General features: G+C 46.5%; 1 protein-coding gene and 1 long non-coding RNA gene across 12 annotated transcripts in view; one reads left to right on the top strand and one right to left on the bottom strand.

Moving 5' to 3' along the window:
- Window positions 1-16,636, bottom strand: part of LOC309328947 — a 340,017-nt gene that overhangs the window by 42,407 nt on the left and 280,974 nt on the right. The gene's annotated exons all lie outside the window — the stretch shown is intronic.
- Window positions 1-16,636, top strand: part of DMXL2 (Dmx like 2) — a 109,737-nt gene that overhangs the window by 40,099 nt on the left and 53,002 nt on the right. For all 10 annotated transcript variants that reach the window (XM_081838593.1, XM_081838590.1, XM_081838587.1 and 7 more), the window contains 8 exons: window positions 5,044-5,286; window positions 7,306-7,583; window positions 7,798-8,491; window positions 9,254-9,375; window positions 10,771-10,860; window positions 13,011-13,128; window positions 14,486-14,605; window positions 16,185-16,412. In XM_081838593.1, coding sequence (XP_081694719.1) covers window positions 5,044-5,286; window positions 7,306-7,583; window positions 7,798-8,491; window positions 9,254-9,375; window positions 10,771-10,860; window positions 13,011-13,128; window positions 14,486-14,605; window positions 16,185-16,412 — 1,893 coding nt within the window. The remainder of the gene's footprint in view (window positions 1-5,043; window positions 5,287-7,305; window positions 7,584-7,797; window positions 8,492-9,253; window positions 9,376-10,770; window positions 10,861-13,010; window positions 13,129-14,485; window positions 14,606-16,184; window positions 16,413-16,636) is intronic.

Below are 16,636 nucleotides of genomic sequence, written 5' to 3'. Positions count from 1 at the left end.
GAGTTTGCAGCTGCACACCAAATACAGACTATCCCATTGAGTAAGCCTTTGCAGGTTACCACGATTGATGGGAGGGAGCTGTTGGGAGGAGAAGTGAGCCAACAGACTGTACCAATGATAATGAGGGTGGCACGACACACCGAACTGATAGCGTTTAACGTAGCCACCTTGGGAGGAGCTCCTATTATCTTGGGTATGAGCTGGCTGGCGCTACACGATCCGCTAGTAGGCTGGCATCAGAGAGTGGTTTCCTTTGGATCAGCACATTGCCTAGAACACTGCAAGGAGGGAGAGGCTCAGGCAGGCGCCAGGGGCACTCTAGCAGGGATGGAAGTGATGGACAAAGGGAGGGTGCCACCACAATACGCTGACTTGCTTGACGTATTCAGCGAAAAAGAAGCAGATAAACTGCCCCCGCACAGACCCTTTGATTGTCAAATTACCTTACTCCCAGGAGCACAATTGCCAGTGGGCAAGCTGTATGCAATGTCAGACAGTGAGATGCAGGAGTTAAGGGAGTTCATTGACAAGAATCTCAAGCGAGGTTTCATCAGAGAGTCACGAGCGGTGGGGGGCAGCCCAGTGTTCTTTGTGGACAAAAAAAACACGGGCAAGCCCAGGCTTGTATGTGATTTCAGGGCCCTAAATGCAGTGTCAGAACCAGTGACTTTCCCTATGCCCAGAATTGATGACATTCTAACACGGGTGAGAAAAGGGAAAATTTTTACCAAGCTGGACCTTAGGGGGGCATATAACTTGATACGTGTGAGAAAGGGGGATGAGTGGAAGACCACTATGTTCACCCCCTTGGGGGCCTTTGAGTACACCGTTATGCCTTTCGGATTACAAGGGGGCTCCGCCTGTTTTCAATCATTCATGAATCACGTCCTGGGGCCACTGCTCTACAAGAACTGCGTAGCGTTCTTAGATGACGTTCTGGTGTACTCAGACAATGAGGAGCAGCATGTGCGAGATGTAAGAGAGGTACTGAGCAAGCTGCGAGAAAACCGGCTGTGGGTGAAACTGGAGAAGTGTCAGTTTCATACCAAGGAGGTGGAATTCCTGGGGTACCGGTTGTCTGACAAGGGATTGGCCATGGATCCCAGCAAGGTTCAAGCGGTACTGGAATGGAAAACACCAAGGACCAAGAAGGACGTGCAAAGGTTCCTGGGCTTCGGAAACTTCTATAGGAAGTTCATCAAAAACTTTGCCCATTTAACAGCGCCCATCACGGACTGTCTTAGTAGCAAAAAGAAATTTGTTTGGACGGGAGAAGCGCAACAAGCGTTCGAACGCTTAAAGCAGGCGTTTGCGTCGGAAGAGCAACTCTTGCACGTGGATCTACAACAACCAATGAGAGTGGAGACTGACGCGTCAGACCGAGCGGTGGGGGCCGTTCTTCTCCAGCCGGGAAAAGATACGTCTGAATGGAGACCGTGTGCATTCTTCTCGCGGAAGTTGAACAAATCAGAGAGGAACTACACAGTGTACGACCGAGAACTGCTCGCCATTCATGAAGCATTCCGGAAATGGCGGCACTTGCTGATTGGGGCGCAGCACAAGGTTCAAGTCCGAACTGACCACAAAAATCTGGAATACTGGAGAACAGCCCGAGTGCTGAACCAGAGACAAGTGAGATGGGCCCAGGAGTTCTCCAAATTCCACTTTGAGATTCGTTACGTGCCCGGCTCCGAGAACGTGAGGGCGGACGCTCTTTCCAGGAAACCTGAGTACTTAGAGGGGGAGGGAGCGCCTGAGGCAAGGCATGTAATCCCTGAAGACCGCTGGGTGTGTGGGGCGGCATTGGTGGGGCAGAGGGAACTGATAGAGGGTACGGAGAACGATGAATACGCCCAAGAGAAACTCAGAGAGCTCCGGAGGACAGAGGAGAACACAGGGGGGTTCGAAGAAAAGAACGGGGCGTTGTATTACAAAGGGGCACTGTACATACCCGACGGGGAACTGAGGGGCAGAGTACTCAAGCAGTTGCATGACAGCCCCACAGCGGGACATTTTGGACAGCACAAAACCATGTGGTTGGTTACCAGGGAGTTTTGGTGGCCCAAGGTGAGGGAGGACGTACGGGAATATGTCAGGGGTTGCGACAGGTGCCAGCGAGCGAAAGGAGAGAGGGTGGCGCCAGCGGGGCTATTACAACCCTTACCCACGCCCGAAAGGCCATGGGAGGCAGTATCCATAGATTTTATGACAGACCTGCCAAAATCCAAAGGCAAAACAGCTGTCATGGTGGTGGTAGATCAATTAACCAAGATGTGTCATTTTATAGCTTGTTCACATGCAGTCACAGCGGAGGAAACCGCCAAGTTGTTTGTAGAACATATTTTCAAGTTGCATGGCGCCCCCTTGAGGGTGGTCAGCGACAGAGGGAAACAATTTACTTCCAGGTTCTGGAGGAAACTTATGAGCTTACTGCACGTAGAACTCAATTTCTCAACTGCCCGGCACCCAGAAACCAATGGGCAAGCGGAAAGGGCAAATGGGGTTTTACAACAATACTTGAGGTGTTATGTAAAGGACAGAGAAAATGATTGGGTGGATAAGTTACCTCTAGCAGAATTTGCCTACAACAACGCGGAGAACGTGTCCACAGGGATGAGTCCCTTCCTGGCAAATTATGGGTGTCACCCCCGGGCATTCCCAGGAGAGGGAGGGGAGAGGTGGAGCGTGCCGGCGGCGGAATATTTTTTTGAAGAGATGGAGGCGATCCACCGTCAGCTTCAACTTAACTTAGAGAAAGCCAAGGAAGAATATAAGAAGCAAGCAGACAGAAATAGGAGGGAAGGTGAAACTATAAGGGTGGGGGACCGGGTGTGGTTGTCCACCCAAGGGCTACCGTTCAAGGGCGGGAGTAAGAAATTGAGGCCCAAAAGATTGGGACCCTTTGAGGTCATACAGCAGGTCAACCCAGTGGCATTCAAACTCAGGCTGCCCAGTCACATGAAATTACACCCAGTATTTCACAGGTCATTACTGTCGCCGTACCGAGAGGGACGCGAGTGGGGGGAGCGTGAGAGAGAGGCCACCCAAACGCCCGTGATAGAAGAGAGAGAGCGCGACATGAACGTGGCAGGAATCATTGATTCCAGGTGGAAGGGAAATCAGGTGGAATATCTGGTAGAATGGGAGGGGGAAGCAGAGTCGGAAAACACTTGGGTACCAGCAGAGGTAGTCAATGACGAGGTTTTAATAGAAACATTTCATCAGCGTTTCCCAAGAAAACCGCAACCCGTGGCTCGATTTAGAAGGGAACACTTTGGGACCACCGATGAGGAAGGAGAGTTTGAAGGGTTCCCAGAGTCAGGGGTGGGTGAAGAAGCCGACTCCGACGAAGAAGAGGAAGACGGGGAGAGAGACGGTACGCCGTGGCCGGAAGTGTTAGAATCCTCGGACGACGAGGAGAGTTCCTTCAGGGGCTTTCCGCCCTCACCGCCAGTGGGAGAGGAGGCGGGAGGGGGTGAAGGGGGCCCTGGGGGGGAGGTGGATGTCAGGGAACTGCCATCGGAGAGACAGGTGGTGGACAGGCTACAGGAGAATAGGAGAGAATCTGCAGTAGAAGAGGGAACCAGCAGGGGGAGTGCAGGAGTCACAGCGGAGGGGAGGCTCTGGGATGCTTCCAGTGAGAGTAGTGGAGAGGTAACGGGACCCCCGTTGGGAACGCCCACCCTTCGCCGGAAACTGTCACGCAGAGAGTCTCGAAAGCGCATGTCTGTCAAAGAGCTTTTATGTTGGCGTAAATTCCGTAGACGCCCACTGTCAGATTCTACCAGCGACTGACGGAGTCATGCTTTGGGGGCTCCGTTAGTGCATCGGTTTGGATGACCAGCCAAACCCCAGAGGGATCAAGCTTTTACGCACAAGCAGCTCACTATCCCATCACAGCATGTTTAAAGAAAACAGTGTTTATGGTGACATTGTTAATTGTACTTCTTGGAAAGCACTTTCCCCCCACATTAACAAATGTTATCTTGGCCTGTTCTAAATGTTTTGTCATATATATATTTGGATTTCCTTTCTGTGGTGCACATTAGAAACACGGCTTATTTAAGGGACCCTTTGTGCAGTTATTTCTGTGTTAATGTTGTTGTTGTTGTTGTTGTTACCAGTCCTTTGCCAGCTGGTTCTGGTGTGGATTGCAACAACTTAAAATCCAGAATTAAAAACAGCTGAAACAAATGACAATACAGGAGTAGGATGGGTCCTGAAATATTGCGCTATTCAGTTGATTCTTCTGGATGTAGGCTTGCATGCTTCCTCGGTTCCCCATCACATAGTTTTCTGGCAAACTCTGGCTTATATTTGCCCTCCAGACCAGAATAGGAATTCATACATTAGAAGAGGATTTCCAGATTCTGGTTTAGAGAACAGATGCAAATAAAACAATTATTTATTTACCAATTATTAGCTATATTTACCTATTACATTAAAAGGGACGCAGGTGGCGCTGTGGACTAAACCACAGAGCCCAGGGCTTGCCGATCAGAAGGTTGGCGGTTCGAATCCCCACGACGGGGTGAGCTCCCGTTGCTCGGTCCCTGCTCCTGCCAACCTAGCAGTTCAAAAGCACGTCAAAGTGCAAGTAGATAAATAGGTACCACTCTGGCGGGAAGGTAAACGGCGTTTGTGTGCACTGCTCTGGTTTCACCAGAAGCGGCTTAATCATGCTGGCCACATGACCCAGAAAAACTGTCTGCGGACAAACGTTGGCTCCCTCAGCCAGGAAAGCGAGATGAGCGCCGCAACTCCATAGTCATTTGTGACTGGATTTAACTGTCAGGGGTCCTTTACCTTTACCTTTTACCTATTGAATTGCAAACTGAAAATGAAGCCGAGAGAGAGTTGCCAAGCCCACAGTTCTTGAATGACCCTCCATGCTATGGTTTAGTTCCATCTTACATAGCACACATCTTCTATTCCTCAACTTTACAGTCATTTATGCAAGACCACTTTCCTGCAGAAATATAAATCATCTCTTAAATATCTTAGACTTCTTTCCTTTGGGGGAAAATGGTTTTGTTTCCCCAGACATTCCACCAGCTTTGCTCAAGACGCCTTTTCACTTGGATGAAGGAAACGAAGGCTTTGTGGTTCATTGGCTAAATAACAAAGAATTCCATTTTACATCCTCGACTGAAATTTTTATGCAACACCTACGAGAGCTTACAGATCAACAGATGAAACAAGCAGAAGAAGATGCTGACGAGGAGGAAGGAGAGGAAGAGAGAGAGAGGGAGAGGGAGAGAGGTTTGCTGATGAAGCTTGATCACGGTTAGTAGCATGGCTTCCTTTTCCTTGATGTCTGCATTTGATGAGTATTTAGAATGGGGGTGGGTAAATTTGTCCAATCCTCTTTTAAAACTGTCCAAACTGGTAGTCATCACCACAACTTGTGGGATGTTTCTGTTAGCATCCTATAGCAAATATTGTAAATGACTTGAGAGATGTAACAAAGACTCTTTTCTTCCTTTCGAAATGATGTACAGTGGTACTTTGGTTCTTGAACTTAATACGTTCTGGAAGTCCGTTCGACGTTCGAAAACCAAGTCGCAGCTTCTGATTGGTGCAGGCGCCATGGACACAGTAGCCGACAGCCGCATCAGACGTTCGGCTTTGAAAAACGTTCGAAAACCAGAACACTTAGTTCTGGGTTTTTGGCATTCGGGAGCCGAAATGTTTGAGTTCCAAAGCGTTCGAGAACCTAGGTTCCACTGTACTGTGCCTCATGCATGCTGTTTCGTTGTCAGAAGGGTAGTTTGGTACAGTCTACACAGAATATTTTCCTCTAAAAGAGAAAGACTTCCTAATTTGTAGGAAGCAGCACATGAGCAGCTAGACCAGGTCGTTCTGCAACTGTTCACTATCCCCAACTCATAGTTGGTAAGGGAAGGAACTAGGGGACCACAAAATGTTGCCAAGGAGCACCGGAAGCTGTCTTATACTGAGTCAGGCCACTGACCCATCTACCTCAGGAGAGCAGTGTGGTGCAGTGGTTAAGAGTGGTGGACTCATAATCTGGTGAACCGGGTTGGCGTCCCCGCTCCTCCACCTGCAGCTGCTGGGTGACCTTGGGCTAGTCACACTTCTCTGAAGCCTCTCAGCCCCACTCACCTCACAGAGTGTTTGTTGTGGGGGAGGAAGGGAAAGGAGATTGTTAGCCGCTTTGAGACGCCTTAGGGTAGTGATAAAGCGGGATATCAAATCCAAACTCCTCCTCCTCCCCTTCTTCTTCTTCTTCTTCTTCTTCTTCTTCTTCTTCTTCTCAGTATCAGCGACTAGCAGCGACTAGCAGCAGGGTTTGCCTTACCACTCATGGTTTGGGTGAAACAAACCATCAACCCAGGTTCAGATGACACAACAAACCAGGCTCTGTTTTGTTTTGCCTGTGGCAGCAGCGGGTTTGGAGTGCTGTGAGAACTTCTGAGCAGTAAGCACAAGCCCGCTACTTCTTCACGCTAAAACATGGCTTGTTTTTAAACCAGGGATGAGAAACCTATGGCTCTCTGGTTGCTGTTGAACGACAGCTACCATCATCCCTGTCCATTGGCCCGGGCTGACTGCAGTTGCTGCTTTTTATTAGACCTTCTAGTTGCTCATGACCTAGAGGTCTTCAAGTGGCATAGAAGACATCTGGAGTCTAGCAGCATCTGGAGGGACACAGGTTCCCTACTCCTCTTTTATTTGCATACTGTTGGTTTGTACACAGTTGTTTTATTTGTACAGTGGTACCTCAGGTTAAGTACTTAATTCGTTCCAGGGGTCCGTACTTAATCTGAAACTGTTCTTAATCTGAAACACCACTTTAGCTAATGGGGCCTCCTGCTGCTGCCGCGCCACCGGAGTACGATTTCTGTTCTCACCCTGAAGCAAAGTTCTTAACACGAGGTACTATTTTTGGGTTAGCGGAGTCTGTAACCTGAAGCGTCTGTAACCTGAAGCATATGTAACCCGAGGTACCACTGTATACTGCTTATTACTACTGCAAAAAATCATTTAAGTGGTTTACAGCAGGCAGTCTAAAACAGGGCTTCCCAAACTTGGCCTCCAGCTATTTTTTGGGACTACAATTCCCATCATCCCTGACCACTGGTCCTGCTAGCTAGGCATGATGGAGGTTGTAGCCCAACAACAGCTGGAAACAAGTTTGGGAAACCCTGGTCTAAAATACACAGTAGACAGTCTAACATATAAATAAAACACAAGTTATATTTATCTTGGAGGGTAAAAAAATACTTTGATGTGCAAACTGGTCCAATGCATCTGCTTCATGTATTTTACCTTTGATTCCAGAGTTGTCTCTAGATAGAGAGTCTGAGACGGGGACTGGCACGGGATCCTCAGAACATGAAGATGGGGAAAGAGAAGGGAGCCCCAAGATCCTTTCACCAGCTGCCTCGCCCATGCCGCTTCCCACTGTCTTGTTAGATAGGAAAATTGAATTGCTCCTTAAAGAATGGAACAAGAACCCAGACATGCTCTTTACCATCCATCCCGTGGACGGCACCTTTCTAGTGTGGCACGTGAAATATTTGGATGAGTATAATCCAGGCATCTTTCGGCAAGTTCAGGTATAGTGTTTCAATGGAAACTGCAGGTGGCCCTTTGTGCCTCGGTTGTCGAACATTTTGGAAGTCGAATGGCCTTCCGGAAAGGATTACGTTTGACAACTGAGGCACCACTGGCTAGACATATACTTGGGGCAGGGGGAAATTGGGACTTTTCCTATCAAAATATTACTATTTGCCTTAACACATTTGCCCTATTTCCTTCCCTTTCCTCTAGGTTTCATTTTCTTCTCAGATCCCGGTTGCGTTTCCGTCCGGTGACGCCAGCTCCCTTAGCAAAAACATCATGATGTACGCCTGCACGACGTCCGCAAAAGAAATCAGCGAGGCGCTGCTCCAGAAGAGAACTAGCATTTCCGACAGCCTGTCTGGATGGAGGCCGGGATGCTCCCAGGACAGCTTCAACACGAACATCACGGTGCCCACAGTCATGATGGTTTCTAAGCACATAGACGGCTCGCTTAACCAGTGGGCGGTTTCTTTTGCGGACAAGTCTGCTTTCACAACGGTGCACACAGTCACCCACAAGTTTAGGTACTGCGGGCACCGCTTTCATCTCAACGACCTCGCTTGCCACTCGGTTCTCCCGCTCCTGTTGACGTCTTCCCACCACAACACCCTGCGGACCCCGGAGGCCGATCAGCCGTGGGACTCTGATGGCTTGAACAAAATGATGGACCCCATGAGGCACCTGAAAGGCTCTTCCAGGCAGCAGTTTAGGAACGCAGCAACGCTTACATTCCACGATCCAAACGCCATCTATAGCGAACTGATTCTGTGGCGCGTGGACCCCATTGGTCCTTTGTCGTACACGGGTGGAGTATCGGAATTGGCTCGTATCAATTCTCTCCATACCTCTGCCTTCTCCAATGTGGCCTGGCTCCCAACTCTTATTCCTAGCTATTGTCTCGGTGAGTGCTGTTGTTGTATACAATAAAACTTGACAGAAGCCAGGTTTTGTTTTTTTAAAAAAGAAGATAACCTTTATGAGCCATGACTTTGCCCGACTTCCAGAAATATTTCTTCTTATTTTAGTCCCCCCTTGGGGGAATGCTCTTCTGTATTTTAGTTCGGAAGTTATATGAAAAGGTAAACCCTTCTAGTTGAAAGTTTTATTTCCCTGGGTGTTTGAGCGGCATAGCAAGCAGTTAGCGCAGAAAATGGGTCTATGGTGTGGCGATTGTGCCTCTCTTCTTCAAGGCGAGCTTTGAGTCATCAGGTTGTATCCAGCTAAGTTTTACACAGGTTGACCAATGGACAGGGCTAACTTAGATGTGTTAATTGCAACGGATACGGTTTCCCCATTTTCATCTGTTAAATGTTGGAAGGGCATAGACAAGCACATCCTGCAAAACAACCTTATTTCAAACTCAGCTAGAAGTTGCGAGACTGTAGCAACATTCATAATAATAATAATAATAATAATAATAATAATAATAATAATAATTTATTATTTATACCCCGCCCATCTGGCTGAGTTTCCCCAGCCACTCTGGGCAGCTCCCAATCAAGTGTTAAAAACAAGACAGCATTAAATATTAAAAACTTCCCTAGACAGGGAATTTGCCACTTTGGTGGAATATGACGAAACTGCTTAATGCCTCTCCAACCATAACTGCTAAAACATACAGCTTACGTTAAATGTAAAAAACTGACACCTGCCTTTAAATTAGGTACCTACTGCAATTCTGCAAGTGCTTGCTTCGTGGCATCGGATGGCAAAAACCTGAGGCTATACCAAGCTGTGGTGGATGCACGGAAACTTTTGGATGAACTGAGCGACCCAGGATCCTCTGTAAGAAATTGTTGTTGTTGTTATTTATTTTTATTATCATTTATTAAATGTACCGTATTTTTCGCCCCATAGGACGCACTTTTCCCCCTCCAAAAATGAAGGGGAAATGTGTGTGCATCCTATGGGGCGAATGCAGGCTTTTGCTGAAGCCTGGAGAGCGAGAGGGGTCAGTGCGCACCGACCCCTCTCGCTCTCCAGGCTTCAGGAAGCTCTCCGCAAGCCTTGGGAGCCTGGCAGGAGTTCCCGCAGGGCTCTCCAGGCTTGCGGATAGCAGCCTGCACCCCGAAGCCTGAAGCAGCACGCCCTGGGCTTCGGGCAGATATCCCAAGGCTTGCGGATAGCAGCCTGTTCTGGGGGCTGGGGTCGGGGGAAGCTCGGGCTTCCCCCGCCCCAGCCCCGTGCCCGGGGGAGGGAAAAATTTTTTTTCTTTATTTCCCCCCCAAAAAACTAGGTGCGCCCTATGGGCCTGTGCGCCCTATAGGGCAAAAAATACGGTATATACCGCCTTTCATTCTAAGATCATAGGGCAGTTTCCATTATAGAAACACAAAATACATAATATAATAACAAGAGCTAAAAAAGACAAACCTCCCTCCCTTTTTCCTGTAAATATATGTACAGGATTTTTTAATGCCACCATCATCACAGAGGTGTCTATGGAGTGGATATATTGATTTAAAATGTATTGTATTGTAACTTTTGAATATATATTTTTTTAAAACGAAGGTGCCAGACGAGCTGCCCTGGGAGAGCATTGTTAATATGCTTCCCAAAGAGGACAAAGGAGGCATCTAGGGCAACTATTTCGGCTGGTAACCTCCGTCCCTGCTCAGTGACTTTTCTGTCAAATTACAAATACTGAATAGACGGCAGCTGTTCATAAGCTACTCCTGCCAAGCTAGCAGTTCGAAAGCATGTCAAAGTGCAAGTAGATAAATAGCAGGAAGGTAAATGGCGTTTCTGTGCGCTGCTCTGGTTAGTCATGCTGGCCACATGACCTGGAACCTGTACGCCGGCTCCCTCAGCCAATAAAGCAAGATGAGCGCCGCAACCCCAGAGTCGGCCATGACTGGACCTGATGGCCAGGAGTCCCTTTACCTTTACCTTTATTCATAAGCAAAGGATAGAACTTAAAAGGGGAGTGCAATCTGTACAATCAGGTTGCAAAGAGAGTGAGAATTCATACTAGTGGCTGCATTATTTTCTAAACATCAGACCACACGCAAACTAAAACCATGATGATCTAGAGCAAGGTCAGCCAAATCCCCATGCTGACTTGGAGTCCACGGCACAAAGTGGCTACTTGTCACCCACATGCTATTGGTACCAATAGAACATCAGCTGCAGCTGTTAGCTCGAAATACAACTACTCTCCCAACTTCCCCTCTCTTTCAGAAACTCATCGGTGAAGTTTTTAACATTGTGAGCCAGCAATCAACAGCTCGGCCAGGTTGCATTATTGAGCTAGATGCTATAACAGACCAGGTAAAAAATTAGTTAACCCTCTAATGGGTCATTTAACCATGCCTGGTGCTTGTTTGTTTGTTAATTAAAGACCAGGAGTGGGGAAATGGTGATTAAAAACCAGAAATCCGTGCTGACAGTAGGGATGGGCAACCTTTCTCAGCTTCTGTGGGTAGAGAGTAGCGCATGTGTTGGTGGTGGCCTGGGCCAGGGGGAAAATGGGCCAGAGAAATAGATGTAACACACTTTTGTCCAGTATGCTACATACCAGCCACACAAAATTCAGAGGATTCCTTACTTAGGACACATCCACACGTTACATCTAAAGCAACATTCATGTTACAATCATGCCTCCCTGCCAAAATAAAAAAATCCTGGGAACTGTAGTTTGTTAAGGGTGCTGGTAGCGCTGTTGTCTAAACTACTGAGCCTCTTGCACTTGCCAATTAGAAGGCTGGCGGTTCAAATCCCTGCGCCGGGGTGAGCTCCTGTGCAAGTAGATAAATAGGTACCACTGCTGCAGGAAGGTAAATGGTGTTTCCGTGAACTCTGGTTTCTGTCACGGTGTTCCGTTGTGCCAGAAGCGGTTTAGTCCTGCTGGCCACACGACCCGGAAAGCTGTCTGTGGACAAACACTGGCTCCCTCGGCCTGAAAGCGAGATGAGTGCCGCAACCCCATAGTCACCTTTGACTGGACTAAACCATCCAAGGGTCCTTTTCCTTTACCTTTAGGAGGCTGCTATTCCCCTCCCAGAGGTACAATTCCCATAGTCCCCTGGGAAGAGAGATTGGTTATTAAACCACTCTGAGAATTGTAGCTCTGGGAGGGGAATAGAGGTCGCCTGAGAACTTTTCAGCACCCTTAGCAGACTACAGTTCCCAGGATTCTTTGGGAGAAGCTATGGCTGTTTGAAGTGGTATGAATCTGCTTTAAACGTCTAGTGCAGATGGGGCCTTACTCTCACTCACACATACATTCACTTCTATCCACCCTCAAATTACAAGATAATGGCCACCACCTGCTGCCTGCTACAGATGATTATGTCCAATAACAGTGCAGTCTACCCTGAAATAAACACCATTGGGCTAAATGGGAACTACTCTCAGATTGCACATATAGTCGTGACAACTTTCTATTCTGCTGTTTTCCAGCAGAATATTTATTTATTTAGTTTGAATGAGCTGTTGGTCTCTCTGTATTTTGTGTCTGTTTACAAAATGGCATGGAAATCACTTTGTTACAAACGTTTAAATAATTGCTATCCTGCATTTTCCAGAAAAAAATATTGTTGTTTATATGTGCCTTGTTTGGAACCTGCATGTTTAGAATAAATGTGCATAGGAGTTTTCAGGGAGAGGGGTTGGGATTCCCCTAGGATTTTAGCACCGTTATAGCCAGCTTATAAATTTTAGGCCTTGGCAAAATAGTGTCAAATCCTCAAACCAAACCCTCCAAAAGAAAGTCCTTAGTGCATTAGGTTTTTTGTCTAGCTCCAATGGGATTTACTATTAATTTTGTTCCCTACTGTGTTAAATTAATCAACGGAATACATCCTGCGTAATTAATCAAAGAAAGCCTTGAGCTTACTCTGCTTCTGTAGCAAGCCTGCCACAGATTTTTGAGCAGCATTTTAGATTCCCTATGTCGGGCTGAAATGCATGACTCCCAAAGCTTTTGCTAATGGTAATGGAAATAATCCTGCCCTTTCCACTTTGGAGATCAAAAGGAGTCTGGGACGTCCTGCCAGGGACCAGGCTGGGGCTGATAGGAGTCAGAGTGCGGCAGCACCTGGGGGGGTGCTTGCTTGATGAAGACTGGCCAGAATGCTGTGCATTTAGAAAAACAAAGTGAAAATCCCAGGAATGAGGAGCTGAAACAGCACTGAAGGTACCAAGCACCATGTGGCCTATGTATGTAGATCAAGGGATGGGAAACCTTTGGTCCTCAAGATGTTGCTTAGCTACAACTCCATCACTCCTGGCCTTCAGCCATGATCGCTGGGGCTGATGGGAACTGTAATTCAGCAAGCACCAACCAGGCGGGCCAAAGCTGCGCCGCACCTGAGATAGCTGATGATACAACGCACATGGAATATGATTGGATACCTTGTATGTTATTGTGCATAACTATTTGGTGCAAGCTGTTGATTTCTGTCTAACACTGTTTCTAGTGTGGGTCAAACACGCAATTGCTTCACGTCTTTCAAGAGGACTTCATTTTGGGATACAAACCGCATAAAGAGGATGCGGAGCTGAAAGAAACCGAGATATTTTTCCAGCCCTCCAAAGGTATAGTGAAGCACTTGTACCCTACTCTTATCCATAAGCAAGGAATCTGTAGGGAAAGTTGTGGTGCCCCTGGGAGGCAGCAGAAGATCTCCTGCTGGATGGGATCGACTAATCCAGCATCCTTTTCCCACAGAGGTCAACCAGATCCCCTCAAGCCAAACATGATCGCCATCTTCCTCTTCTTTTCATGCGCTCCAGCAGCCAAGATCCTAGCCATTGGAGCTAGTAGCCTTGGCTAGCCTTATCCTCTGTGAATGTGTCTAATCCTGTTTTAAAGCTCTCGAAGTTGGTGGCTGTTATGAAACTATATCTTGTGGTAGCAAATTCCATAGTCGAATTTAGTACTGTCTACTTTCCCTTGTTCATTGAGTGGTTCTGGGTCCTAATATTATTTGGGGAGGGGGGGGAGATAAATGCCTTTCTCCACCCCTAGCCTATGCATCATTTTATACATTTTTATCATATTCCCACTTACTTGCCTTTTTTTCATAAGCATTATCATAACAGTTTAAACAGCCATGGCTTCTCCCAAAGAATCCTGAGAGCTACTGTTTGTTAACGGTGCTGAGAGTTGTTAGGAGATCTCCCCCCCCCCCCAAAAAAAATGGAGCTACAATTTGCAGAGTTCCCTGGGAAGAGGAATTGACTGTTAAACTGCTATAATTCTTCTAGAATTGTAGCCCATTTGAAGAATGAATAGTACGTAGAGCCAAAATTCCCCTAAAGGTATCTGCAGTGAGGGCTGGACAGCTACTGGGGCTATTCAGGGGACATTCTCCATATATTTCCTATATATTTCCTATTTGACATCCTTTGCTAGTTGGCAATGCAGTATTTTGTATCTGGTAGCTTTTGGTAGAAAACTTGTAACAGTATTTAACATTTAGCAGTTTCTGACAATTCACGCACTACAACATTTCGTACTGATATGTGCTAAAATAATACACAAGTTGTCAACAAGCCTAAAACACTCAACTTTCAGGTGAGACTTCACTTCCAAAATATAAAATGAAATTTGAAAGTGTGTCCTCAAATTTGGAACAATGAAGTCAGAAGGTTTTCTGAGTTTTTGTGACTTAAAATCAGATTGGTTTAACTTTTCTTTCTTGCGTACACTGTTAGGTTTATGTACTGTGAGCATATTACTTAATGATTTACAGTATTTAAAATGCAGCAGAAAGTGGTATTTTTTTTTTAATGTGATTCTTACAGCGTGGTCTATTTTTCATAAAATGTCATTGCCGCCCCGGGCATCTTTGGGAGGAAGACTGGGCTATAGGTTTGTTTGTTTGCTTATACATATCACTTACATTGAAATGCCAGCTTGACATTAATATTTGGTTTTGATTTTGGACAGGTTATCGGCCACCACCCTTCTCCGAAAAGTTTTATCTAGTTGTAATCGAAAAAGACACAAATGGGTGTTCCATACTTCACATGTGGCATCTGCATCTTAAATCTGTTCAAGCATGTGTAGGTGAGTGAAGAAATTTCCAGATGAACATGTATTTTTACTCTAATCATGCACTGCTTGATTTAAGGCATTTTTTAAAATCCTGACTTGCAGCTGGGGGAAGACAGCTAATAAGACAGTGTATAAAATCCAGTAACAATTCAATAGCAGAATTTGCAAATACCACCCAAGCCTCCAGACAAGCAGAGCTACAGAATAACTCAGTGGTGGAGCATTTACCTTTTAGGCAGAAGGTCCCAGATTCAGTCTCCAGGCGGAGCAGGGAACATTCTGTGTCTGAAATCCCAGAGAGCCACTCTCATCCTGGAAATTCATCATAGAAAATAATGAACTCCTTGGGCCAATGTTTGTATTCAGTGTCACACTTAGAACAGTGTTCCATCATTGCAGGCATTTCTGCTTGTGCAACAGAACTTTCCCTTCCTCTCCTCCTCCTGTAAAGGCCCTTTAAATATGATCTGGCGGTTCCCCCAACTAGGGTTGTTTTGCATGCAAGTCCACGCTTCTGTGCGCAGACTGACCCTCCCTCATTTCAGTGGCACAACCTTTGTAGGCAAAAGGGCTGGGCGATGTATCGATACGTCGTCTGGGACCAGTTTGAGGGCGAGAGGGCGATGGTGTCTTCATCGCAGGTGGGGCTTACCTGCGCCTTACCTTCCTTCTCTGCTCCCTCCTTCCTCCCTGCACTGGGAGTGGCAGCGGTTTCACCCTGGCGCCTCGCAGGGCCGAGGCCAATGCTGCTCGTTCCTCCCCTTTTCAGCATTGCAATGTATCACTACACGGCGATGTTCGGCTGGTGATACATTGCAATGTTGGAAAGCTGATATCGCCCAGCCCTAATAGGCAAGGGGCCTCCGTTTGCACAAGAGGTATATCACACTGATTTTTTTAATTGCTGCATTGCTGTCAGTGTGTTAGAATTATTCACTTGTGTAACATTTGTGAGCATTTAATCACAGTAGTGACATGTCAGGAAACCTATTTCATGCTTCTTCTTAAGCTTGTGCATGGTCAGGCTGCATAAAACCGATCAGATGCATTAAGTTACATGCTCCTAACTCTTCAGCAGGGTCTAATGACCATGCTAAAGATTGTAGGATGCCATCTGATGCACATTTACCTGGGCGTAAGCCCCATTGAGCACAGTGGGACTGCAACTCACTTCTGAGCAAACATGAATAGAACACTGCTGCACTCGGATCCTGCCTTCCCATCCGAACAGGATGCTAGACTAGATGGGTCTTTGGCCCGACTCGGCAGAGTTCTCCTTATTTCAGTTCATGTGCTTGTCTGTGGACCTGCTTGATAGACATGTGCAAAGAGATCCTAGCAGGGAAATTCTGCCCACTTGAGATTGCTAGCAGCTGCTGTTCAGAGACATACTATGCCTCCAACATTGGAGGCAAAAAACATATTATCAGGGTTAGCTGCCATTGAAGGTCTTGTCTTCCATGAATTTGTCTAATCCTCTTTTAAAGCTTTTCACCCTGCATGCTATATCAAATCTTTGCCTATGTTTTAAATGGGAAGCATGTCCTTGTTACACACTGAACTTTCTTTTTGTAATGATGCATCTTTAAAGCAAAGTCTGCTGAAGTTCAACCATCAGGAAACCAACTGGGCATACCTGGGCAACAGACTGTCGACTCATCTCCAGATACCGCACCAGGTGCTGCACCCATGCCCCGTTCTTCATCTGTTGCTAATCTTCAGACAGCTAGTAAACTTATTTTGAGTTCTAGCTTGGTCTACAGTTGCCCATTGGATATTCCAGTTGGTGTAGAAGTTGTACGAGCTACTCCTTCTGCAGGTAAGACAATGATTCAATACTTAGTTACACTGATTCCTATAACTTTGGTTACCAATCTGAGACTTTTAGCAAATTCTGCATTCATTGGTCCTCTGTAACCCTATAGATGCAAAAAAAATTGTTTGGATGTAGTTTTCACTCTTGTATATTGTGAATTAGAAACATGAATTGGAAACAAAATGGATTGGAGACTGAAATGTTTGATACTGCTAAGAAATCAAAAC

This window comes from Podarcis erhardii (assembly GCF_964252035.2).
Source record: "Podarcis erhardii genome assembly, chromosome: 14".
In the NCBI taxonomy this organism is placed as follows: domain Eukaryota; kingdom Metazoa; phylum Chordata; class Lepidosauria; order Squamata; family Lacertidae; genus Podarcis; species Podarcis erhardii.
This window is presented reverse-complemented; position numbering and strand designations above follow the sequence as displayed.